At 40.0% G+C, this 26,533-nt stretch overlaps 5 protein-coding genes across 56 annotated transcripts; 3 read left to right on the top strand and 2 right to left on the bottom strand.

Annotated features, from left to right (window-relative positions):
- The first annotated feature begins 548 nt into the window (after positions 1-548).
- LOC126595837 (uncharacterized) lies at positions 549-6,465 on the top strand. 3 transcript variants are annotated; one of them, XM_050262143.1, is made up of 14 exons: positions 549-626; positions 657-1,401; positions 1,748-2,162; positions 2,238-2,895; positions 3,275-3,315; positions 3,843-3,911; positions 4,054-4,154; positions 4,308-4,386; positions 4,592-4,690; positions 4,808-4,876; positions 4,985-5,034; positions 5,148-5,229; positions 5,323-5,417; positions 5,857-6,465. In XM_050262143.1, the coding sequence occupies exons 2-14, from the start codon at positions 947-949 to the stop codon at positions 5,981-5,983; spliced, it is 2,340 nt and encodes a 779-aa protein (XP_050118100.1). In that variant the 5' UTR covers positions 549-626; positions 657-946; the 3' UTR covers positions 5,984-6,465. The 3 variants fall into 3 exon arrangements, with proteins under 3 accessions (XP_050118100.1, XP_050118101.1, XP_050118102.1); XM_050262144.1 differs by having other exon boundaries at positions 549-1,401; XM_050262145.1 differs by lacking the exon at positions 5,857-6,465 and having other exon boundaries at positions 5,312-5,417.
- Positions 6,466-7,310: 845 nt separating this feature from the next.
- Positions 7,311-9,483, bottom strand: LOC126595871 (uncharacterized). Its single transcript, XM_050262258.1, has 2 exons — positions 9,129-9,483; positions 7,311-7,618 (listed from the first exon to the last, which is right to left on the bottom strand). Exons 1-2 carry the CDS (start codon positions 9,311-9,313, stop codon positions 7,471-7,473), a joined length of 333 nt encoding a protein of 110 aa, XP_050118215.1. The 5' UTR covers positions 9,314-9,483; the 3' UTR covers positions 7,311-7,470.
- Positions 9,484-10,674: 1,191 nt separating this feature from the next.
- On the top strand, positions 10,675-12,406 carry LOC126595843 (glycine-rich cell wall structural protein-like). Of its 50 annotated transcripts, none has more exons than XM_050262165.1 (6): positions 10,677-11,382; positions 11,425-11,628; positions 11,671-11,790; positions 11,833-11,952; positions 11,995-12,027; positions 12,058-12,406. In XM_050262165.1, exons 1-6 carry the CDS (start codon positions 10,680-10,682, stop codon positions 12,267-12,269), a joined length of 1,392 nt encoding a protein of 463 aa, XP_050118122.1. In that variant the 5' UTR covers positions 10,677-10,679; the 3' UTR covers positions 12,270-12,406. The 50 variants fall into 50 exon arrangements, with proteins under 50 accessions (XP_050118114.1, XP_050118121.1, XP_050118115.1 ...); XM_050262185.1 differs by adding an exon at positions 11,818-11,832 and having other exon boundaries at positions 10,679-11,382; positions 11,671-11,775; positions 11,875-11,904; positions 12,025-12,406; XM_050262164.1 differs by having other exon boundaries at positions 10,676-11,382; positions 11,995-12,406.
- Positions 12,407-12,699: 293 nt separating this feature from the next.
- LOC126595851 (probable pectinesterase 67) lies at positions 12,700-14,607 on the bottom strand. The gene is made up of 5 exons (XM_050262216.1): positions 14,178-14,607; positions 13,896-14,058; positions 13,518-13,724; positions 13,134-13,384; positions 12,700-13,026 (listed from the first exon to the last, which is right to left on the bottom strand). Exons 1-5 carry the CDS (start codon positions 14,438-14,440, stop codon positions 12,873-12,875), a joined length of 1,038 nt encoding a protein of 345 aa, XP_050118173.1. The 5' UTR covers positions 14,441-14,607; the 3' UTR covers positions 12,700-12,872.
- A 9,511-nt stretch (positions 14,608-24,118) lies between these two features.
- LOC126595854 (peroxidase 29-like) lies at positions 24,119-25,899 on the top strand. The gene is made up of 3 exons (XM_050262217.1): positions 24,119-24,484; positions 24,817-25,177; positions 25,328-25,899. Exons 1-3 carry the CDS (start codon positions 24,278-24,280, stop codon positions 25,732-25,734), a joined length of 975 nt encoding a protein of 324 aa, XP_050118174.1. The 5' UTR covers positions 24,119-24,277; the 3' UTR covers positions 25,735-25,899.
- The last annotated feature ends 634 nt before the right edge of the window (positions 25,900-26,533 follow it).

Raw genomic sequence — 26,533 nt, 5'->3', positions numbered from 1 at the left:
TTTTACATTTTTTTTAAATTTTTATTCACCTAATTAATCTCTGCCGTTGGATTTAAAAAAATTTAAATTCCAACACTCCAGATTGTGCCACGTGTCACAACGGTAACATTTTAGATTTTTAAACTGTTTTTTCTTTTTTTTTTTAATTTACAAAGCCTAATAACGTGGACCGTTGATCTTAGATCAAACGGATGAAATTAAATTAGATTTTTAAATGTTTTTTACCGTTGGAAATCCAACGGCCCATAAAATAGGACCGTTTCAATCAAACGGACATGGGGAAGCCACGTGGCTTCCCCAACGGTAACTTTTCAAAACTGAAATCGCGGGCCCCTGCCCTGTTTTTTTGTCGGACGACTCGCGCCCACGCGCGCGTGAAACGCACGCGCCTGACGCAGCCCTCGGGCTCTCGGGCTGGCAATCCTCGACGGGCCTGCTCCTCGGGCCTCGCCTGTCGCTCGGGCTTCCATACGCTGGAGGTCATCCCCCCAGCAATTTGCTACTGTTTGACCCACTGGCCCCCGAGCAACCTCCCCCGCTGGAGGTGCTCTAATATGTTATTTGATCTCTCAAATCAGCAAGTAATTGACTGCACTTATTATACAAGCAAAGGAAAAAGAAGAGCAGTTATTGGAGAGAGAGAGAGAGAGAGAGAGAGAGAGAGAGAGAGAGAGAGAGATTCATCAATCAATCCCTCTGAGTCCGTCTTATCAATTTCAACCCCCATACTTGCTTATAGCTTTCAAGATCATAATCTCAACTGGGTGTCCATTGTTTTCAAATTTTTGATTGGAGCAGAAGAAAACTGAGAGAACCCATGAGTCTTCTTCCGTTTGAGCTCGGTTTGCTGCCATTTCCAGAACTGGGTTCTTCATTTCATTGAAGACTTTCAACTGGGTTGGTGGGTTTTGGTGCAAAGCTTCAAGCTTTGGAGATTTCTGCTGCCATGGATACTCCGCCGGCGGAGGAGCTTCTGAAGAAGATCCAAGTGCTGGAAGCGGGTCAGGCCGACCTCAAGAAGGAGATGACCAAGCTCAGGCACTCCGAGGATGTCAAATCAGAGCACCAGAGGGCCCACTCCGTCTCGCCGCAGCGCTCAAGGTTCTCGTCTGTGCCCAGAAGGAGAGTCGCTGGGGGCGGCGGTGCTGCTGGTAATGGAGGTCACGATGCGGCGGCTTGGAAGAGAGGGTCTTCTTCATTTCGGCATTCCTCGCCGCTTCAGAGGGAGAGCCGCAGCCATGATCCTCCCACTGGAGGCAGTGGCGGCGGCGGCGGCAGTGGAGGAAGCAGTAGCGCCGGACCTTCTGCTGTGAACTTTACTGACAGGCAGTATCTGAACATATTGCAGTCAATTGGGCAATCTGTGCATATATTTGATATCAATGGGCTTATAATTTACTGGTAAGTAGCTCAATCAAGGCTTGGTTTTGCAGATTTTGATGTTCATTTGTCTACGTTTTTGTATTGGTAAATTTTATCTGTCACTAGCATGAATTGCTTGATATTTTTCTAGTATTTATTCGATTACTGGGTGGTTATATAAATTCAACTCTGGTTGCAAATGTGAATTGTTAGGTTCGTTGAATTGAGATTGACTGTATATATGTTGGTTGTGATGCTGAATTTCTGTTGATGAAACTAAATTGATCAGCATTTGATTATTTTCGTATAAAAATTCCTCTTTGAAATATGGTTTTAGTGTTAGAAGGTATCAACTTGGTGCATTTGGGAATATTGATTATTGCAGGAACAAAACTGCTGAAAATTTATATGGTTATTCTGCGGCTGAAGCACTTGGACATAGTCCCATTGAGCTCTTAGTAGATCCTCAAGACTATGCTGTAGCAAACACTATAATCCATCGTGTCAGCAAGGGGGAGAGCTGGACCGGGCAGTTCCCTGTCAAGAACAAAGCTGGGGAGAGGTTTACGGCCGTTGTAACAGATACTCCATTCTATGATGATGATGGCACTTTTATTGGGATTATTTGCGTGTCAAGTGATATCCGGCCCTTTCGAGAAATTAAGATTCCAATGTCAGGAGTAAAGCCCCCAGAATCAGATTCAAGCTACAGCCGGTCCAGAGCTCGTGTTACTGCTAAACTTGGCCTTGATCCTCAGCAGCCTCTACAAAATGCCATTGCATCCAAAATAACAAATTTGGTTAGTCTTATAGTTTTCGTGTTCCTTTGATTTATTATTCACTAGTGTATCCTGATTGTTAGAGTCCTGAAACAGGCATCCAAAGTGAGCAACAAAGTAAAGTCAAAAATTCGGGTGGGAGAAAACAACATAGATCACGAAGGTGAGAGTGATTGTCATCATTCTGATCATGGTTCAGATTGTGTTCTCTCTGATCATAGGGAGGATGCGAATTCAAGTGGGGCTAGCACACCTAGAGGAGATTTGCCCCTATCTCCTTTTGGAGTATTCTCCAATATTGATGAGAAGTCTCCAGGAAAGCCCTACAGAGATTCTGGTGATGAGAGTGAAGGAAAACCTTCGATCCAGATGATGATATCCTCAAAAGCAGAATCATGGATGGGTAAGAAAGGGATAACATGGCCATGGAAAGGAAATGGGCGAGAAGGGCAAGAGGCTAAGAATACTCATTTTGTTTGGCCTTGGTTGCATAATGAACATGAGAATGATTCAGCTCATCAGAAGAATTATTTTGGTTCAAAACCAGAAAGTCGGGTGAATGAAAATAACCGAACTCCAAATAATGAGGCCACAGGATCCTGGACCTCCTCATTTAATGTTAACAGCACAAGCAGTGCCAGCAGCTGTGGAAGTACTAGCAGCAGTGCTGTGAATAAGGTGGATGTAGACACTGACAGCCTGGACTACGAAATCCTATGGGAAGATTTGACAATTGGAGAACAAGTTGGGCAAGGTAATCATATTTCCAGTGAACCGTCATGCTTCTGAATTATTGATATTCTTCACTCTGGAAACTGTTTAATTGATGTTGGTAAAGCATGCCTGTAATCACCCAAATGAGCAAAGGTGATTAAGTTAATTGTCCAAGGTATATTTGATCTTTCCCAAATAATCTACTGTTTTCTTTGAATCACTAATGACATGGGTAAATGACTTTTTAATTTCCAAAACATTCATCTAATGTATTTTTTTCAGTAGCTAGAATTGGTCATCTTGACCAAACAAAAGTTCTCTTGAACTTATGCTCCTTTCTCTTGCAAGTTTATGATTTTATGGTTTGCTTGGTTGAATTTCTTCCTGACATGTATTTGCTGTTTTCCTCCATTCTGCAGGATCATGCGGAACCGTATACCATGGTCTGTGGTATGGATCAGTATGTTCTTTTTACTCCTTCTTTGGTTAATCTTCACTTTAAATGGATGCCCAAAAAAAGTAGTTCGAGATTTAACTGAAATGATATGGTCGAGTGATGATTTCCATTTACTTTTCTTTTCAAAAAAAAAAATTTGCAAGACAAAATGCAGTTCAATTTGCAAGATAGTAAAAGAATTCCGGTTACCCTAGTGAAAGACAAAATGCAGTTCAATTTGCAAGAAGTAAAAAAAAAAAAAAAAAAGCTCCGCAAATGTCTTCATAACCATAGGGTTTTCATGCCTACATGTTTTGCATAAAGCATGAAATTGGATGAAATGCCATATATACCACTCAAAGTCTCTGATACGGGTAATTTTTTTTTATTGAACTATATTTTTGCAGCATTTATTCACACGAACTAGGAGTAATATCGATGTTGCATGTGGGATGTTCATCGCCTTTAGATTATGAAATGTGAGGAAGCATTAGGAGTATGTTAAGCATGTATTCTTCATGTGTGATTTAATGGTATCCTTGCTCTTATAGGATGTTGCTGTCAAGGTATTCTCCAGGCAAGAATATTCAGAAGATGTGATATTTTCCTTCAGACAAGAGGTGTGATTCTCTTGAAGCCTGTGGGATTATGTTTGAAATACTGTAAAAATATTCCTTTACTTTTTTCCTTTATGGTTAAATTTGTGATTGTCATTCATTTTTGTTCAACACTGATATCACAATATGGTATTTTTTTATCAAGGTGTCTCTCATGAAAAGGCTTCGACATCCAAATGTTCTGCTTTTTATGGGAGCTGTGACTTCACCTCAGCGTCTCTGCATCGTAACTGAATTCCTCCCTCGGTTGGTTCTAAACTTCCCTTTCTGAAATATCTATCTTTGCCAGTATTTATATTCAGGTTTATCATTTCAACCAGTGTATTAGTGTTTCATGCATTCATTCTAAAGTACTTCAGAGCTGACTGTGCCTCTTGTATCAATATTTTTTTCATGCAGTGGAAGTTTGTTTCGCTTATTACAAAGGAACACATCAAAACTAGACTGGAGGCGACGTGTTCTTATGGCGATGGATATAGTGAGTATTGAGTAACAATACGAAAATGAGATATATATACATATTATATGATTATAGATCTAGTGCCCCCCCCCCCCCCCCCCCCCCCCCTTTTTTTCTCCTTGAAACAGAAGCAAGATGGTCTGGGAATTTTGTTATACATTGTTGTTTTTCTTTTCTTTTCTTTTCTGTTGTAATGTTTTAGTATCTCACTACCTTTTGACAGGCACGAGGCATGAATTATCTTCATCATTTCAACCCACCTATCATTCATCGAGATCTGAAGTCTTCAAATCTCCTAGTTGATAGGAACTGGACGGTCAAGGTCTGTCATCCGCCACGTTTCCATTTCTAAATCCTTCTCCATGAGTTTTTTCTTCTTGTGCTTTTACAGCAGTTTGATCAAGTTAAACAATGACCCGTTTGATGTTATCCTGAACAGGTTGGTGATTTTGGTCTTTCACGTCTTAAGCACGAAACATTTCTCACAACCAAGACCGGGAAGGGCACGGTATTTCAACTCACACCACTATATCCTCTTTACTATATATTAAACCAATCGGTCTAAATGTTGCCACGTGAGGTTCTCACTTAAATATGCCAATTTTCTCATTTGTAGCCTCAATGGATGGCACCAGAAGTTCTACGTAATGAACCCTCAGACGAGAAGTACGTTGCCATTGTTCATCTGGAATACTTCCCTTAAATTTTCTGTCATTCTACGGCTTCTCTAAACTACATTTGTATCTCTTCGTGATGTTTGGAACTTCGGATGTACACAGGTCTGATATATACAGCTATGGGGTGATATTGTGGGAGCTTGCTACTGAGAAGATCCCTTGGGATAATCTGAACTCAATGCAGGTATTGTTTGCTTTGGGAAAAATATCTTGGTAGCATATTTTTCAAATATGCTGTGTGCATGTATGAACAACAATTTATTTAGGGTACTCGTAGGTGATTGGAGCTGTAGGGTTCATGGACCAAAGGTTAGAGATCCCAAAGGATGTGGACCCACAATGGACTTCTTTGATTGAGAGCTGCTGGCAGAGGTAGTAATTCTTTCCATGCTCGGTTCATTTCATATATTAGATTCGCGGATTAAATTCACCCTGAAAGATGAAACTCAATTCTCGTCTCACTTTGCCCCCTCCCATCAACTCTGTTTAAAAGTGATATCGGTCGCAAGAGTAGGGCCCACTGATTTGCCGAGGTGTTAGCCATATAATTAGAGATATTTTATTGTTGTCAAAAGGTATTCAGTCTGATTTTTGTGGGTGGGTTTCTATCATTTATTGGTAAAGGGTAGTTGGCATGCGTTTGTTGTCATCAGAAGGTCAAGCTTAATTCTTTATTCAATGCTGTATGGTGTTTAACAAGTTGAACTGAAAACTGAAAACGAAATAGTTATTAAACGGCCCCTCAAATTTTTAAGTCAAAACTTTGGTAAAACGGCTAATGTGCTGATATTCCAACTTGAATGAAAACCAGTGATGCAGCTGCCAGGCCAACATTTCAAGAACTGCTGGAGAGGCTCAGAGACCTGCAGAGACAGTACAATCTTCAGTTCCAAGCAGCGCGTACCGCCACGGGTGATAACGCCCCGAAAGAATTGTAGCCCCTCCCGGCCGGATCTTTATGTTGCATCAGTGTTCTCACTTCCCTACCACTGTGGATGAATCGAAGCAGAGCAGTGACAAAACGGGTAAATTAGCCAGAGACAGCCCCCAAATGGCATGTCGTATTGGAACCACAAAGTTGGAAAGTCAGATGGCACAAACGGCATGTCGTATTAAAACGGTTGATGGGTTTGGTTGTGTGATGGTTAATGTGTGGGTGTAGTGCGAGAGGGAGTCATGTCGGTTGGATTGGATCACATGATAATATGTCACCAGTTTTTGTGATTTATAAAAAAATGTAAAAAAATGAGGGAAACAAAAAAAAAAAAAAAAAAAAAAAAAAAAACTTGGCAGCGGGTCAATCTGTGATCAATCTCTCTTTTGCATAATAAACCATCTCTATTACTTTTACTTTTTACCATTTTTAGATAGGATGATCTTTTGCGGAATAAAGTTGGAAATTCAATGGGTGATTTGTCGACGACGTGATTTGCAATGGTTGTTGCTTGCTAAAAACAAGTACCACTAAAATGTGGTCAGACTAACGGTTAAACGGAGCAGTTTGATTCAATTTGAGCGCAAAATGAAAAAACCAAAACCAAACCAAACCAAACCAAACTACTATTGAATTATTTGGTTCGATTTAGAGCGTTTTTATGTAGGCTAAACCAAACCCGGTACAATTTGGTTCAATTTGGTCCAAAAATACATTTTTATGGTGCTATAAGGTTTAAATGGTTCGATCGGTCTTATGCCACTCTTAACAGTGGATGAGCAGCGCTAAACAGTGCTCTGCTCACAGGACAAGGAGCGATTTTGACCATTCACGAATGGGAACCCATATTTCATCAACGGCCAGAAATCACTTGCGCGAAATCTTACCTTGGCAAAACCACATTGGTATTAATGTTGCAGGTCAACAGAGGAAATCTCTAATTTGTGCCAACAAGTTGATAACATCCACCGCAGCAGAAAAGGTTTCGAGAAACAAGTTTACTTTGAAGATAGGGTTAGGCCAACCACATAATATGATGGTAACAGACAAATATGGGCACGAAAATGAACACACTTTATAAGTGTCATGGAATCTTATCTTGGGATTAGGATGGCCACTCATGCCACTGGTCTAAAGGTAAAGGCTCCCTCTTGGTGACCACCAATTTCTGTTAAGCGCTAAAAAAGTTGAAGTCGCAAGAGCCTTGTAGCTTAGTTGGTTATTCATCCTTGCATTTGTACCTGAGGGCCTGTGTTCGACTCTCCCTCCTCCCCCGTTACCACTTGTTTCCGAAAAAGAAATAACTAGCTCAACCGATGCCAAATGTGAAATGAGTCACTAAGGTGCATGTTTCTGATTAATTTATCCTCGCAACTCACAGTACAGCAATGTAATTGTCATTCGATATCTGAATATATCTGATAGCGTTGGAGATGCAAAATTTGAAGCAAAAAAGAAACCCAAATTCTAATCATACTTGGGAATTCATTTCTAGCGAAGCAAGTGTCGAATGGCAGCAACGGCATCACCTTTGTGCTCCCGCAAAGTCCTCTCAGCTACCTTCTTGTCCAACTCTAGTTCATTTGCGATTATGTCTACATCGCCTGCATTGATCTTCACAGCAGCCAATTCCTTCTCCCTGTAAATTATAACGAAGCAAGCTTTACAATATGGGCACGCCGGTCTCAGCAAATAACGAGTTCATCTTATGCTTATGTTGAACATCATAAAGATCCAGTTACTACACTTCACACTATCGAAAATGTAAACTTACTGCTACCCCACCTTCAGTTCTGTCCAAAACCCCGTATCAAGTCAACAATTTTATATAAATTTCACGACAACAATCGTTGATGTTAGTGAGAAACACTTTCAAGTATCAAACTACATAAAAAATAATCCATCACCTATCAACTATAAACTATTAATGTCGGGTGTAATAACAGTCGCGTTCAGCCTTTTTTCTCTTCAAATTGGTGCTTTGTAAGTGCATCTAACTATTCTTTTCTCAACGGGCTTATAACCCAGTTGGTTAAGAGCATTCAGCTCGAGGTCCTTAATCCAATTGTTCCCTCCCCTAGGAATGGGCAAAATACCCATGGGTTTGGGTAACCGCGGTTACCTGCTCATTTAAAGTTTACGGTTACGATTATGGGTAACCGTTTAGATGAACAAACAGTTATGAGTATAACTGTTTATCCGTGAAATTTAAATGGATGGTTATGGGTATTACTCGCGGTTATAACGGGTATCTATTGATTATGGATATTAACCGCGGTTATAACGGGTATCCATTTACCCATTTAATTTAATATATATAAAATTTATAATATTTTTAACGGTTATAACGCGTTTTTGTATTTGTTGCTAAACTTTTTGTATACAAAAAGTTTGAAGCACAAGAAGCCAACAAGGAGAAAAGATCAAAGAGCTGACTTGAAGCTTATGATCTATCTTGCGGTTCACAGAAAGTACTGGTATTAGTGTAGAAAAATGTTTGTTTTTAGAAGCTTTACTTTGTTCCCATATGGATTATAATTAAAGACTTGGTTGGGTGTAGTAGAAAAATATCGTTCGTAAACTATTATTTCAATTATTAGAATTGTATGATGACCTAAATGATTAAAATAAAGAAATACATGCTAAAATGTACTTATAACGGTGTTTAATTGTCAAAAAACAAAAATTATTTTTATTGTAATTTTCAAGTTGTTAAAAAAACCAAACATGTAGATAGATAAAAAAAGGATAAAAAAAATGATAAACGAGTTCAAAACGGGTAAATAATTATGGTTAAATGGTAAACAGTTATGGGTAAATGGGTACATATAATTAACCATTTATAAACGATTATGGGTATAGGTATAACCGTTTATGCAATTTCCAACTGGGTAAACTATTATGCAGGTATGAACATAAACGATTATGAGTAAATAACCGCGATTACCCGCCCGCTATAACCACCGCCCATCCCTATCCTCCCCATTATCGCTTGCCTAAAGAAAAAACTATTGCTTTCAAACCCTTACTACTGAGTCACAAGGAAAATCTAATCTTTCAATAGCATACGAATCAAACTCGATCATAAGTTAATTCAATATTGAAAATTTTGATAAATATAAGTACAGACTAAATTGGAATATACCGACCTCAATCGCATAGCATTCCTATCGGCTTCGGAGGAGGCGGCGATGGAAGCCATGGCCTCCTGGACGCGGGTGGAATTGAGCTGGCGATCTTCGACGCGGTCAGTGAGCTTATCGAAGGCTTTGCTCTGCTGCTGCAAGTCCTTGGAGTCCACCACCATCTCTACTCCTTCTCCACCTCCCTCCATTTTTTTCAGATTCTTCGATTTCGATTGCGCTTTCTTCGTGTGATTCTCGCGATTCAGAAACTGAAATTTGAAACCCCCTTCTGTATTTTTGAAGGAATTTGGTAAAAAACCCTAGCTTTTGCCCTCTTTTGAGAATTGAAGACTTGAAAGCGGTGGTGACTGGCGGTGGCTGAGAATTGGGGGCCTGAGCATGTCAATAGCGGGCTAGAATTTGATAATGGCCCAACAAGAATTGGATTGGGCATTCATGGCCATTCAGCCCTAAAACTGGCCGGTTCACATAACTTCGTGTTTATAATTCGAACTGGTCATATTATAAATCACTATACGAAGATTATCTTTATAAAAAATTAATATAAACTAAGACCATTTAGGGGCCGTTTGATACTCATTTCATTTTCACTTTTGGTTTTCACCTTTTTTAAAATTGAAATCTTGTTTGATAGCTACCTTCAATGTTAAAAAAAAAAAAAAAACTACTTTCTTGAGTTTTCAAAATTTGGCCTTGAGTTTTTACTTTTTATTTTTTAAGAATTAAAAACTAAAAGTAGTTACCAAACAATATTTTAATTTTCTATTTACAAACAAGTGAAAACTGAAAGCTAAAAAGGTCGTACCCAGTGCACGAGGCTCCCGCTTTACGCAGGGTCTGGGAGAGGTGAATGTCGGCTAGCCTTACCCCCATTTATGGAGAGGGGGCTCCCAAGTCTCGAACCCGAGACCTACCGCTCATGGGCGAAGGCACTTACCACCGCTGAATTTCTTGAGAGGCTGCTCCCAAGTTTTAGATGTGGAGTTTTAAAGTCGACGGCTGAATTTCTTCAAAAGTTCAACTAATCCATATTCAACTTGACAATTGATCTAATCCTTTGAGATCGTTAGATGATGTTTATAGATGATGTTTACGTGCCATGCAAATCCCATGTTATCACAACAAAAGTGTTGTCGGTGGTCCATTTAATCAAGTTGACTAAACTAATCACATGGATTTTCTTCTCTTTTTGCTAGCAAAATCATATGGATATTTACTATTAGGTAGCTATTTCCAGTGCTATTACAACTGAGCCCTCTATATGTCCTTAATATAATATACAGTACAAGGGGTATATTTAGACTGTCATGCCTTATATTATCTACCAGGCTTAGTGGTTGAGCACAGCTGCTGGGACACCACTGGGACAGACAGTGGCAGGGACTACTTACAAAATTATGGTTGCACCGGCTAAATATGAGTATTTGTCAAATGGGGTTTGACTTTTGCACCATTTCATTAATCATGGTTCGTAGAAATTAGTCCACAACTTAAGCATCCAACTGCATGCATTTATGTAATTGTGTTCTCCCTGAACTACAGTTCTGTACTCCAATGCCTGCTTGCACCACTATAAATATTCGATGCTCGTCACCGATGTTTATCAAACCAAACAGTTCACGATCCCCGCTTCCTATATATCGATCTCTCTTTAACTTATTTATTATTTGGGGAAACATGGGGAAGTATTCTAAGTATGTTGGGTTGTTTGCTGTGATGTTTGTAGTGGTGCTAGCAATAGTTGAGTGTCGTAAGATTGAGAAAGAAACATTTTCAGAAGGCCTAGGAGGTGGTTTGGGTGGTGGGGCTGGCGGAGGTGGTGGAATTGGAGGTGGAGGTGGTGGATTTGGAGGTGGTGCTGGGGGTGGTGGAGGAGGTGGAGTTGGTGGTGGAAGTGGAGGTGGTGTTGGTGGGGGAGGTGGCAAAGGTGGCGGCGTAGGAGGTGGATCCGGGGGTGGTGCTGGAGGTGGAAGTGGAGGTGGTGTTGGTGGTGGCAAAGGCGGCGGTGTAGGAGGTGGATCTGGGGGTGGTGTTGGAGGAGGAGCTGGCGGAGGAGGTGGTGTTGGAGGCGGAGCTGGTGGGGGAGGTGGTGTTGGAGGCGGTGTTGGTGGTGGAAGAGGGGGTGGTGTCGGAGGCGGAGTTGGTGGTGGAAGAGGAGGTGGTGTAGGCGGAGGTGTTGGCGGGGGCAAAGGTGGGGGAGGTGGTGTCGGCGAAGGTGCTGGTGGAGGCAAAGGTGGCGGAGGTGGTGTAGGCGGAGGTGCTGGCGGGGGCAATGGTGGGGGAGGTGGTGTAGGTGGAGGTGCTGGCGGGGGCAAAGGTGGGGGAGGTGGTGTCAGTGGAGGTGCTGGTGGAGGCAAAGGTGGGGGAGGTGGTGTAGGTGGAGGTGTTGGTGGAGGCATTGGGGGCGGCAGAGGTGGTGGTGCTGGAGGAGGAGTTGGCGGCGGAGGTGGTGTAGGTGGAGGTGCCGGTGGAGGCAAAGGTGGGGGAGGTGGTGTAGGCGGAGGTGCTGGCGGGGGCAAAGGTGGGGGAGGTGGTGTAGGTGGAGGTGTTGGTGGAGGCATTGGGGGTGGCAGAGGTGGTGGTGCTGGAGGAGGAGTTGGCGGCGGAGGTGGTGTAGGTGGAGGTGCCGGTGGAGGCAAAGGTGGGGGAGGTGGTGTAGGCGGAGGTGCTGGAGGGGGCAAAGGTGGGGGAGGTGGTGTTGGTGGAGGTGCTGGTGGAGGCAAAGGTGGAGGAGGTGGTGTAGGCGGAGGTGCTGGTGGAGGCATTGGGGGCGGCAGAGGTGGTGGTGTTGGAGGAGGAGTTGGCGGTGGAGGTGGTGTAGGTGGAGGTGCCGGTGGAGGCAAAGGTGGGGGAGGTGGTGTAGGCGGAGGTGCTGGTGGAGGCATTGGGGGAGGCATAGGTGGTGGTGCTGGAGGAGGAGTTGACGGCGGAGGTGGTTCTGGAGGAGGAGTTGGCGGTGGAGGTGGTGTAGGTGGAGGTGCTGGTGGAGGTTTTGGGGGTGGTGTAGGTGGTGGTGTTGGAGGAGTTGGCGGCGGAGGTGGTGCCGGTGGAGGTGCTGGTGGAGGCTTTGGTGGTGGTGCAGGTGGTGGTGTTGGAGGAGGAGTTGGTGGCGGTGCTGGTGGAGGAATTGGTGGTGGATATTAACTCCCAATTGCAGCTATAGGCTACGCTATCATGCAAAGTCGTGTCAGATTACATGCATGGAAATTGTATTACCTTTTACTACTAGAGAATAAATGAAGATCTGTAACGTGCCATATATAGGTATTACCTTTTATTTACTTCTTCCATGCAAACACTGTGTTCTCAATATGTCTAACTTTGGCACAAACGAATACGAAGAAAGGCATGCAAGAAGCAAATAATCCGTAAAATTAATGGAAAGATCAACCTTCTCATTATTAAACAACAAATTAAGTTTGAATAGTTGCCGACATTGTACAATTTTAAAATGGTTTGGTAATTCTATCCAAATTCACCTAATAATTAAGCACAAATGCTATCCAAATTCAACACATAAGAGAGAAATTTTATTTTTCTAGACATGCGGTAGTCGGTCAGATTGTAGCCTTGATTGGATTCGGACAGAAACATATATTATCTAAATATGTAATTTTGATTAATACAACAACATGCAGTTTTACATTCGTAGGGAAAGAAAATTATTAATCAAACATATGATCGCCTCTTGCATTCATCATTGATGTAACTCGGCCCCCGGCTAACGATTGATGAACATTAATTAATTCAAAGCCAAACTGGCAGCCATTCCTTGCCGTTGATGAAGTCGATAGACAAGAAGGGTGCAACTTCTTTTTCGGTGAGTTGTCTCGCCCATTCGGCACGCCCTGTAGCCTCTGCTCCTGGCCCTTTGCACTTGTACTCGGCATGGTATAGGTTTCTGCAGATTTCATTTCATGCACAAAAAATTAAATCATAAATTAAATCGGAATATTTTTAGATGCAAACATGTGTGTTTGATCAATTATTTGGGTGCATGTTTCTTACTCAGTTGTGCCGGAATAGCTCCAGTTGGTCCAACCTTGTGGCACGACGGTCTTGGAGAGGTACATGTTTGCGTAAATCACTCTGGAGAAAGCGCCCTTTGCCCTACCTAGGTACACACTGTCACCAACACCATAGAGCTTGCCTTTGTTAAAAACAAATCCACTGTTCTCCTTCTCAGTCTCCCTATTTTGAGCTGTCACGGACCCCTTGATCGACACCCTCTTGTCTCCGATGACAAAGACCTCGCAGCTCTGCATGGATGGATGCATCCATGATTAATTAACTAGTCTTATTCAATGCACCTTGATACATGCTGGCTGATCTTTTTAGAGCGCTAATAACAGTTTTCATAATTAATTAAGAAGGTGATTAAGTACTACATACGTGGAAGACAGATCTACCACGTCCAAAGATGAAGTCAATGGAGCCCTGGATGTAGCAATTATCATAGTAATGTCTGCCTTTGTAATCGAAGAGGGTGTTATGGGTACTGTAAAATCCACAATGGTAGAATGCAACTTTGTCTGCAGCTACAAATGCTGCAACTGACTGGTTCTGGGAGGTGTAAGCCACACCGGTCGGGGCCTCATTCTGCAAAACATTGCATAATTTTATATATCTATTAGATCTACAGAATAATGTCATATTTATATATATGTGGATTAGGATCGGAGACACGCTTTTGACAATCATTTTGACATACGTTTTTGTAGAACCTACTCGTAAATGTACATATACACAAAAAAGGGAATGAAGATGAACCTTGAAGCTGATCCCGAAGGCAATGAAATGGGAAGCTTCGACACTAAAAGTAGCAGATTCAACATTGTCCGAAGAGCTTTGGGACCAAACAATGGCTGACCTCCCCTTCCCATTTCCTCTCATGAATATATAGGGCTTATTACGTGGTATGATCACCTTTTCTCTGGCAGCGAAAACATATAATGTAAATAACATAATTAAACTTGTTAATTATTCATGATGTATAGCTAATTTTGCTTTCATTTCACAATTAACAAAGTGAATCATTGATGGTTAAATTACCTGTACACTCCTTTCCTAACATGGATGATGATCCACTGCTTATTGCCTTCAGGAACAGCATCAATGGCTGCTTGAACAGATGTGAAATCTCCCTTGCCATTGATGTCAACCTTAAGCGTGCGGTTCGTGTGAATCTTCTGAGTCAATAAGGGTGAATCAATGACCTTTTGCGCTGTCAAGCAATGAACAACATTCGTGAGAGTTACGTAGGTGAAAAAAATGATTGCAAAGGTTATGAATGTTGTGGACGAAGACCAAGCCATGTTTCTAGGGAGAAACACAATCTGCAGTTTGGGTGAATTAATAATGTTCACCTAGGCGGATGTTTTTTGTGAGGCAATGAGGTTCTCAACGTGAAGGGTTTTTTTTTAAAATTTTTTTTATTATTCATTTATGGGTGCGGTTATTTGGAAAAATTGAGCGTACATGACAAATCGAAGCTGGAAGTTAATTGGCTAACAAGATTCTATCTATTTTAGAGAGCCTTCCGTTGGTTAAAGCTCAACTTTCTTTGATTTTCACGAGTAATTTAGGCAGTCGGTTAATGCGCACTCTAAAATAAGGAGAGAGAGACACAGACTAGTAGACTCCGCTACATATGAGTTTAAACCCTATAATAAGTGTTTCAGAGGAACTTTGTTTATGTTTAAAATGTTGTTGTGTAGTTCCAATACACGTGTCTTGAAATTTAATAAAGAAAATATATTTTCACTTTTAATATTATGTCATTCTTTGAGCGTTTGTAGTATAATATCATGATGATGACGTAGTATGATTCTGCTACAAATTTTTCTTCTTTGTGTTTTAGCGTCACAAATAGTATGGACACACTAATGGTACACAAAATGTTTGATGTTACATGCACGTCCAACAATGAATGGTATAGCGTGACTACGTACGGGGTTTATTTGGGTGATAGGTTAATGGGCTCGCGTAAACCGTTTTTACATTCTACACATTTTTTATTAATTTATATCATTTGAATCCTTCAGTTCATTCGATTTGATAATTCAAAATTGAGAGAATACGTAAAAGTTAAAAATGAATGTGTAGACAGCACCATCAGTTTTTATTGCGTCAACAAATCTCCAAGCACCCTAAGTTGATTTTTGTTTATCTGCTATCGAAGTAGAATACATACATACATACATATATATATATATATATATATCCCAGTCCTAGTATCATGATCGTTTATAAAAGAAGATAACATTGGAAAAATGCTTAAAGCTTATATGTCTGTATATATGTGTGTGTAGACGGTCCGGCATAAAACATTAAGAATGCCAGTTTTGCATAATGGTTCTGGTAGTTTTTCCGGACTTTCACTCAACTAGTTAGGTAATTTATTGACTTCTGCATTTTCATCCTTGTAGTTTCGTTTTGTTCCACTTTGTTCAATTCGTTAACTAATTAGTTGATGCTTTCATCCATTTTGTGAATAATATAATGGATGCAGTGTGACAGAGTGAAGATCAAACAACTTTAATCTTAAAGAATAAGAACACTGAAATCCATCACAAAGTATGAGAAAATCTCAAAAGTTTAATATTGCATAATTACTAAGATAACAAACTTAAAACCAAAACATTCTATTTATAATGTAACTTAACCCTAATAAAACACGTTCTCCAAAAAAAAGAGGGAGTTTTAACGAAAAGCTCACGATATTGTTCATTTTAATGAAAAACTATATTTTTATACTAAAAAGTCAAATCTGGTACCATTCACTTTACCTTTTATTTTGTCCTTATCATTAAAACTCAAAGTTTTCAAGCCATTTTCATTAGTTTTCCTAAAAAATACCCCTAATAAAATACCAAAAACATCCTTGAATGTAAACAATACATTTTGGCCTCAAACGTCCTGAAGGTCCTTAAAACCCTAATATAAACTGTTTGTACCATACTTAGGGCCTCCGTATTTAGACCTCGTATAAATACTCGGGGAACTTAAATGTAATTATGTAATGAAGGAAGGGGCAAATATGTAAAAAGGGGAGGAGCCCTTATTCTATAAAAGGGTCTCTTCACCCTCACAATCTGGAAGCCTTCTCACATCCCTTAAGCCTTGAGCTCTCTCTAAGCTCTCACTCTCATATTTAGAACTCTCTCCCCCTCAGAAATACAATAATCAGTGTGGACATAGCCCAAACATTTGGGTGAACCATGATACATTTTGTGTTATTTACATTTCTTGCAGATTCACGGTCGGATTTACGTTGTTCCAAGACCCCTCTGGTTTTGTGCATCAACATTTGGCGCTGTCTGTGGGAATCGACACAAAAAACTATGTCGGTTCTCTTTCATTTTTTTTCACCTTCGCCGTGAATCTGCGCCAGCTTTCATCTTCTGATTTCTATCAGGACCAGGAGAGAGAAGAAAAATAATGTGTGGGTCTCAGCCACACACCACCTCAACGCTCATCTTTTCTCTTCTCTGCTTTGAAGTTTTTTTTTTAAAAAAAAAAAATATGGCTGCTTTGCGTCTCGGCGGCGGGTGCATTGGCTCTTCCACTCGGTGATGAGTGTCACTCTTCCAACAACAGATATGGACAAGGCTTTTATTGATTCCTGGTTTCACCCTTCAGCATGAAATCAGGGCTAAAGGATGGCTGACAGTGACACTCTATTATGCCTCTTTGTTTGAAAGGCAAAGAAGCCTCACATTTTTGCATGTTTCCAAAGGTGAAGGCAGCAAACTGCATTAAAGGGAGCGCAAGCCCTCAAGAGAGCCTAAGCCCACCAGAGAGAGAAACTGACCTAAGCTGGAGAACAAACACATCATATTCAGAGCCTCTCTTTCCTTTTTCCACACAAACAAACAGAGCAAAACACAGAGCGAGAAGACTAAAGGAAACGGCAGCCATAGGGAGTGATTTCAACGGCACCTCTGCTTCCGACTCCTTCGTCAAGACTCCCACGATAAAATGCACCCAGTTGTTCATCAAAGGTGAACCCCTTAATCAATGGCGAACTTCTCGATTCCGTTCCAATGTGGACCTCTACAGCTCATTCTTCACCATGATCACCTTTGGACGGCCACCCAGATTCCGACACCATGATCTCCACCTTACGGTGGCCAAGTCCCAATGAATCAATGGCAGATCGAACATCATCAATTTGTGCATTCAGCATGTTGGTATATATATAGCCCTTGGGGTCACGCATGCTGGTCGAGGTTGAGTTCCCTAGTAATGCGTACTGTAGATTGACCATGTCGGGGTTGTCCCGGTAGGCGAAATTGCATGAGCGTGATGTGGAGGACCTGGGTTTGCACGGGCCCCACACGGACCAAGCCTCTCAGCGAGAATCAGGCCTTCAAGATGCTCGACACCATTTACAGATCGGTTAAGGGCAAGTTGAAGGATGAAGAGCCGGTGTCGAAGTCGCAGCTCGGCATTGTTTGCGGCATTTTTGATTGGTCAGCAAATGAACAGAGAATGGGTAAAGGATGGGTACCTCAGATTCCACCACAAAAACACATGGGTAAAGGATAGGTACCTCAGATTCCACCACAAAAGCATATGGGTAAAGGATGGGTACCTCAATATCAAAACCCTAACTAAAAGATGCTCTCGAACGTGATAGTTGGAGCCATTCAGAAAGGCATCAACTTCTGAAAAAGATAAAGACTCTCGTCATGAAGGGGTGCACGTTCCCACTCTTCACAGACGACACCATGATGTTAAAGAAAGCAAAAGCAAAAGGAGAAAAGAAAGGAAGTGGGAAATTATGCTCTAACATGTGAACAGCCACAAACAAAAAAGAGTGTCGACCACCAAAGAAAATGCCTACCAACAATGAAACTTTCATCATAAAAGGGAATGCATGTTCCCTGCCTATTCTCTAAGAAAGCTACGGAAAGACCTAGGAGGAAGATAAGGGTTCCTTACTTTAAATGATGTAATTTATTTTTTGTATCTTTCGGAGATATCTGTATAATCCCATCAGAGGGTTAAAAAAAAAAAAAAAAAAAAAGGGCAAAGCCCAAAATAAATGGGCTGGAATGTTGTGTGGAGGGCGAAGGCCCATAAACCCAAAATAGCACCAACCAGGTGATCAAAAGTACATCCAGTACTATAAAAACTTATTCGGCACCCTGCCGCTATTATCACCAACCATGTGATCAAAAGTACGCCCAGTACTCCAAAATTATTCGGCAACCTGCCGCTATTATCACCCACTAGGTGATCAAAAGTACGTCCAGTACTCCAAAATTGTACATGAGCATTACTCATGTCATTCATATATAAACATTCATGAGCATCACTCATGACAATCATACATAAACATTCATGACCATTATTCATGTCAACATTCATGAGTATCACTCATGTCAACATTCATGAGCATCACTCATGTCAAACATCCATGAGCATCACTCATGTCAATCAACATAAACATTCATGAGCATCACTCATGTCAATCTAGCTTCAAAAGTTTCATTTACAGAGCTCTAGCTTCAAAAGCTTCATTTACAGAGCTCTAGCTTCAAAAGCTTCATTTACAAAGCTCTAGCTTCAAAGCTTCACTTGCAAAGCTTCACCTACAAAGCTTCAGTGCAGGGTATACAAATACCGTATCCAAACAACCGCCACTTCGGCCCATACATGGATTCAATTTGAAGTCTCCAGCCAACATACTCTATTGACCGAAAACTTGGGGGACTACATTATGTACCATATATTGGGCCTTAACTGGGCCTCATGAAAAATACTTGGGGGGACTCTAGCCCATATTTATGTATTGAGGAGCGAGCCCTTATTTTATAAAAAGGACTCCCTCACCATCATTAGAGAGCATCAACTCTAGCCCAATATTCATGTATTGATGAGTGATCCCTTGTTTTATAAAAGGGACTCCCTCACCTTCAAACGCCACAAGACGAGCCAACAAAGGCAACATAAGCCAAGCAGAGCAGCCTCGCAACATGTGGTTGAGCATCATTTCCGATTGGGCACTGCCTCATATCGAGTATTAGTTTTAGACGACATCTGGTCACTTCGGCCTACACATGGACTGAATTTCAAGTCTCCAGCCAAAAGACTCTCTTGACTGAAGACTTGGGGGACTACTGTTTGTACCATACTTAGGGCCTCCATATTTAGACCTCGTATAAATACTTGAGGAACTTAAATGTAATTATGTAATGAAGGAAGGGGCAAATATGTAAAAAGGGGAGGAGCCCTTATTCCATAAAAGGGCCTCCTCACCCTCACCATCACAATTCGGAAGCCTCATCACATCCCCTAAGCCCTAAGCTCTCTCTAAGCTCTCACTCTTATATTCATAGCTCTCTCTCCCTCAGAAATACAATAATCAGTGTGGACGTAGCCCAAACATTGGGGTGAACCACGATACATCTTGTGTTATTTACATTTCTTGCAGATTCACGGTCGGATTTACGTTGTTCCAAGACCCCTCCGGTTTTGTGCATCAACATAAACATTATAAACAACAAAATTTGGCTGAAAAACCCATATGTCGCAAACATAGTGATGCGTTTAATGTGCGTTGCCGTTCTCTTCGAAATGATGGGTCAAGGACCCAAATTGAACTCCAAAGCTCATATTTGCAAATCTTTGATTCTTTGACCTGATTTATGCTTTTTGACTTGTTCTTCAATTTTCTCGTTGATCTACATCAATCATTTCATAATGTTGTTTTTTTTTCTTTTGCTTAAAATGAGCTTGGAGTTTTTGTAAAACTCTTTTTTTTTTTTTTCAGAATTCCAAATTATGATAGAGTGAGTGTAAACTTTCTTAGGCTTTAATCATGTTAAAGTTTGAGAACTTTTCGATTCAAGGTTTAAAAATCAATTAGAGCTACCATGCATGACTTTTAGAGAGGTAGATTCTCTGCCCTTCCACTTCCCGTGCCCTCCTGTTTGTGTGGTCACGGTTAAGCCACGTCAACATTTTATATTACTATTTCTTTTTGTCTTATAATCTCTATAAAAAAAAAAATATAAAATATTGACGTAGCTTAACCGTGACTACACAAAATAGGACGGCACATGAAGTGGGAAGGCAGAGAATCTGCCTCCAACTTTGAGCGCTTTGTAACAAAAAATAATGGTTATAAACAAAAACAATCCGTACATCCATTTTGTGTCTCCTATGTTTTAATAGTCATTTTTGAGCTTCAAATTCTCTTACTACATTTTATCAATCCTAAAAAATAAAATATGAAATGTATAATTTGAAACATGCTTAAGCACAAAAGCTAATCTTGAACATCAAGAGTGTGGCATACAAAATTCAAGTTTTTCTCAATTTGGAAGCTGTTGCTTCCTTTGGAAGATTGGACTATTGCTAACGGAATAAAACATTAAGGGTGTGTTTGTTGCGCTGGACTATCTCAGATTGGACTAGCTTCAAAGACTAAGCTGAACTGGCTTAGACTAGACTAAGCTGGACTAATTTAGTGAAGCGTTTGGTGCAGTGTTGGACTAAGAAGCTGGATAATAACAAATTCTAATATTATATTATTTAATCTATAAATTATTAATATTTTATTATGATCTTATCTTTTTCTCCATCTTTTCCTACCATTTCCGTCCCACTCTCTCCCTCTTTTCTTAGTTCTTCGTCCCACCCTCTCCCTTTTTTTTTTCCTCCCAGACCTCTCGATTCCTGTCTTTCTCTTATTCCCGGTCAAACTCCTTAACGATTCCAGTCTCTATTTCTTTGTCCTCCCTCTTTAGCTATGCGCTATTCGAACGGAACCTCACGGCTTCATTTTCCCCCACGAGTTGCAGGTTTCCTGACGTGTTTTTTGGCCAACCCTTTTTGAATCGGATGAAGTTAGCACCGCCAAAAAAATCCTCACCATCCCTGGACCGAGATCTTATCTTTGCATGCTTGAATCTGTCATGGATTAGAAGAAGCCCAAATAGGCCGAGACTTCCAAGCCATTTTTCATCCATATTCGACCACCTTTTGGCCTCGATTCAGGTAGAATCATAATCTTGTCACTCTCAGCTTCAATTTGGTATATTTTATATGAAAGTTGGTTGTGAAATGGATCTGGAAGAGAGTCGAATCAGACAATAAATGATTGATCTAGGAGATCGGAGATGACGATGAGTCTGTCGGGAGTGGTCGTTGAGCATGATGAGGACGAGAGAGAGGATAGTCTTAGCTAGTCCCATGGTTTTTGGGGGGCTTCGCTAAGACCGGCTAGCCCATGATTTAGTCTAGGCGAGTGAGACTTAGTCTCATTAAATCTAATCCCTACTGGGAACAAACTTGGGACTGGACTTATCCTTAGTCCTGTCCAGTCCAATGAATTTTAGTGAGGGCAAACAAACGGCCCCTAAGGGAAAAAAAAAAACTAGTGAGATGAAACTTAAAATACGAGTACCTAAAAAAAAACTATTAGTATAATTTGGCCTGAAAACAATAAAAGACTTGTTTGGAAGTGCTTTTAAAATGACTAAAAGCGTTTTTGATAAAATGTTTCTGAGTTCCAAAAACACTTGATGCAAGAAACAATAGTTATTAAGCATTGGTTTTTTAAGATTCACTTCAAGCGTTTTTTCTATGATTCACTTATATTTTTATTAAGTATTGATTTCAAAAATGTCTCATCTTCTAAAGAGATTTCAATCATTTTAAAGATATTTCTAAATGAGCTGAAAGATTTTTCGAGGAAGTTAAAAGATATACTTACAGGTTAGACAAACAATTGCGTCGCACTTCTTAAATGAGAGAGAGAGAGAGAGAGAGAGAGAGAACGAGCGAGTGAAGTAGATTAGATGGAACAACAATTGGTGAACAAATGAACCCTTCCTTGATGAAAAGGGCTCAAAACTCCAAAATATGACTTGTCAGACTTCATAAATGGGTATAGAGCCAAGTTTTTGGTCCAAAATCCACATTTGCAGGATGGGTCTATTCTTCTGGGAGGAGGATTCTCTACTCTCTTATTCTCATCCCTTTCTTTCCTCTGCTTTTATACATTGATTTTTGTCTTATTATTTTTATAAAAAAATCAATATAAAATGTTGACGTGACTTAACCGTTACCGTTCAAATAGGAGAGGATGGAAGAGTAGAGAGATTAGGAGGGTCTTCTGATCAATTGTGGTTGAAAAACCACCCAAAACCCAAAGCAGTGACAGTATATCAAAGAAGAAGAAGATCTACACTGGTAAAAGTTACAGCCTCATGACATTCTTGCTGACTCTGACAGCTAGCGGTGCTGCTAGGTTAAGTCTCAGCCGCTTTCAGAGTCTCTACTTTCCCAACTTGACAAGTGTCCCTATTTTTGTTCATTGCATTCTTAATGCGGAGAAGTTTGTATGTGTGTTTTAGAATATTTGTCACGTGATGTATCTTTCTACTCAACGTATGTATATATAAACATATAAATATTAAGAGTGAACGATGGTGTTGATATATTTAAAATTTAAGGTATACTAAAAACATAAATATGTATCATAATTTGAGTATGTGTGTTTTAGAATACTTGTCAAGTGATGTATCTTTCCACTCAACATATGTATACATATGTGTATATATACACACACACACACACACACACATAAATATTAAGAGTGAACGATGATGTTGATTTAAATTTTAAGGTATACTAAAAACATAAATATGTGTCATAATTTGAGTTAAATAATACCACGTGACGAGTGTTATGAGTACATTGAAAAACCTGTTATGAATGCAAGTGAGTAATTTTAAGACCATGCCTTTTGTACACAAACATATGGTTTTGGTGATCATGTGGATGATGCTTTGTTTCATTACTTAGGTAGTTGCAAGTCGTTTTCGAAACCAAGAGGGACCAAACTATACAGAGTCTGCAATTGATTTCACCTTTTGGGTGCCGTTTCTGTTTTTGGTTTGATCCAACATATATAGCAATTCTGAGAAGCAGGGAGCAGTAATGCCTCAATCCAAATTAAATTTACAAGAATAAATATACAATGAATTGTGGGGATGTAGATATGAATATATGTGATCAACTATCAAGGGCATTGCATGTTTGATTTTGACAAAGCAAAAATAATCAAAGTTTGTGGGAGCCATGGTACCTTGCTAACTTAATTTCCTGCTATTGACAAACATATGATGAATTGGGCATGTGCTCTCTTCGCTCTCTTCAAAGTTGTTCTCTAGTCAACCACCATACTTATCTGCTCCTTTATTATTTAGAAACGTACGTCGACCCCTAAGCGTGAATATTGAAAAGAATCGAACCTTGATTTATGTTAAGTTGGTGAGATTTGAGTAAAATTTTCTACTAATTAGTAATTATACCACGAAAGATAAAGCTTTCTACCGATTACTATGATGATTGTAGGAACTATATCATTAGCGAGTCCTATGGTAAAAGGGTGGGATGTAGTTGGAGTGGGGTGTAAAGAGTTAATTCGGTTATGACTACTTACTAATTAGTGTTTTGTAAGGAACATTGTTTGAGATTTTATATAAGAAAACATTTTTCTTTTATATGATGATAGTTGAGTAGGTCACCATGCTACATGCAAAAGTAACTCGTCATAATTACAAAAAGAGAAATTTTGCACTCATGACTCTTTACATCCAAGAAAACAAGTATTTTGCGTTAAAAAAAATTCAACCGGAAGAAAACTATGGATATATCATAAGAAATTTGCATCAAAGAAAAAAAATATCAGTCGCAAACTATAAGTAGAATTCTAGCATTTACCTTACAAGATTATCAGACACTGAAAAAGGATAAATTGTTCCTCGGATCGATGCCATGCAATGTATTAAAGGCAATTATTTGGCATGGCAAAAACCATTCGACAGAAAATATTTAATATCCCTGTCTAATCTGCAAACCCTTTAATTTGAGGTTTCCAATTTCCATCACTGTTTTTATAATACCTTTTCTTTTCGCACCTACTTGTAATTAGCAGCTACAAAAGTCCTACAAGTTCATAATTGCATCAACATATTAAAAAAAGAAAAAATAAAAAGTTGATCTCTCTCTCTTTAAGTTCACCTACTGGCTACTGGGTGTGGCAGAGCCAGGCAGAGTCCTGAGTTTTCAAATACCAGCAGCGGTGAAGTTCCAACTAGGATTTAATTATAATACTGCAGCCAATCATCACAATGGATCTGATAGCTATAGTTGTAGGACTACATCTCTTTGTTTTCGGCATTTGTGTTGAAGGGCAAGGCCTTTCTTATAATTTCTATGAGAATTCATGCCCACAAGTTGAAGCCATTGTTAGAGCTGCCATCCAGCCTATTTTTCTTACTGATCCCACTTCTCCTGCTGCTTTTCTGAGGCTCATGTTCCATGATTGCCAAGTTCAGGTAATCTTCCTCCAATTTTATTTAATACACACATATTTAGGCGGTTAAACAAAACAGTTGACTCTTCCTGGGCCTTTACTAACGTTTCTGAACTCCTTAACATTATTGTGGACCACCTGTCTTGGTTTAAGAATTTAACTTGATACCCTTGCTAAAAAAATGTGTATATAATACCAGTTTAGGCGTTTGAGACATTGGTTCCCAAAATGGGGCTGATGTGCATGTTTTAAAAAAAAATTAACAAACTAGGGTCTTATATATTTTATTTTTCAGCTTAGCATGTCTGAGTGCAGTTGTTTGCTCAATAAGAATGCATGACAATGTAATTACAGGGCTGTGATGCTTCAATTCTTGTGGATCTGAATGCGAACAACGTGCCATCCGAGATGGCCGCAGGGAAAAACTTCGGCATCCGAAAGAGGGAGTCGATAAACATACTGAAATCAATGGTTGAATTACAATGTCCCCAACAGGTATCTTGTGCTGACATTCTTGTATTGGCGGCTCGAGAAGCTGTGGTTGTGTCAGGAGGGCCGCAAATAAAGGTTGCTTTGGGAAGGAGAGATTCCCCTTTTGCTCCAAGCTACAAGCATGCAGATTCTTTGCTTCCTTCTGCCACTACTGGAGTTGATGGCATGCTTCAATTATTTGCCAATAAAGAAATGACAGTTGAAGAATCTGTGGCCATCATGGGTATTACCATCAAATTAAATAACCTTTTTCTTTCTTTTAAGAAACCGATATGTTAAATTTGGGAGAAAATCCTAGGCGTAACTGGTTAATTATAACTAGGTGTCCACCTCTCTCGTCACATATGACTACATAGTGTTGCATTTTTTGCAGGTGCCCACACGCTAGGAGTTACGCACTGTTTGAACATCCTAAATCGTCTAAACCAAGCAGATGAAGGTGGCCAAGTACAAGGCATGGCACCTGGGTTTGAATCGTTTTTAAGGCTAAACTGTCCACAAGGGTCTTTGGCATCAAATGCAAGCTTTGTTCTTAATGACCCTACAACACTTACATTTGACAACCACTACTACAAGAATGTAATTAGAGGCCACGGGGTCCTCAGAGTTGATGCTGAAATGATAATGGACCCGCGCACAGCTATGGCTGTCAAGCGATTTGCTGCGAATCAGGATGATTTCTTTCAGGCGTTTTCTTCTGCCTTTGTCAAGCTCTCCAACTCAGGTGTTTTAACTGGGAATCAAGGCGTTGTCAGAAAGAATTGCAATGCATTAGACTGAAGAGCAAGAGGTGCTCATAGTTTGTCATACCATTTTCTCCGTAAATTTCGTATAATTACTGTTCAGTTCATGTTGAATGTGAATCTTCAGTGTTTTTCACAACTTCAGATCAAGAAGCTTTATGTTTTATTTATCAATACATTCGTTGATAATCTCATTTTCTTACATTCGTTGCATCCTCAAAACCTATGAATTAAACACAGGAAAGCAAGGTAATTAAATTAAGCCGTTAAATAAAGACAATTCTATCAATTATTAAAAAAACAACAGCGCACACACCAGATGACACATATTTTTGGATGATATCTTTCGTTGTTTTGTATGTATCTACGTAAAAAAATTTTGCACCCTCCAGATCTTTGTTAAGCACCATGATCAGGCTCTTTAATTTCTTGTTATACATCTGGGCTAATTGGTTGAATGGATCATAACACTTGCCGTTGGCAACAGAAAATACATCTTTGACAAATGGGCAACAGCCTATGAGTCCAATTCAGTTTACCACATCTTTCTAGTATCCAAGTTGTAGAGTGTCTGAATTTTTTTTTATGCAGATATTGAGTACTAACGGAGCCATTTCAATATTCTGCCATTACATTACATATGTGCTAGCCATTGTGTTGGAGAAATTTTGTTAACATGTGGGTTCTGTTCGTGATGAAGGATGAAAGATTGCTTCAAGGTGTGTATAAATATGCTATCTTTCCGACTCTATTGCCCACATCTAGGGTGCGAAGGTTATATGCTAATAGGCCTTGTGGATACAATGAATTCCGGCCTTACGCCTACTGTTTGTCAA

Source organism: Malus sylvestris, chromosome 13 (genome assembly GCF_916048215.2).
Source record: "Malus sylvestris chromosome 13, drMalSylv7.2, whole genome shotgun sequence".
In the NCBI taxonomy this organism is placed as follows: domain Eukaryota; kingdom Viridiplantae; phylum Streptophyta; class Magnoliopsida; order Rosales; family Rosaceae; genus Malus; species Malus sylvestris.
The sequence above is the reverse complement of the archived record's forward strand: the minus strand, read 5'-3'. Positions and strand labels throughout refer to the sequence as shown.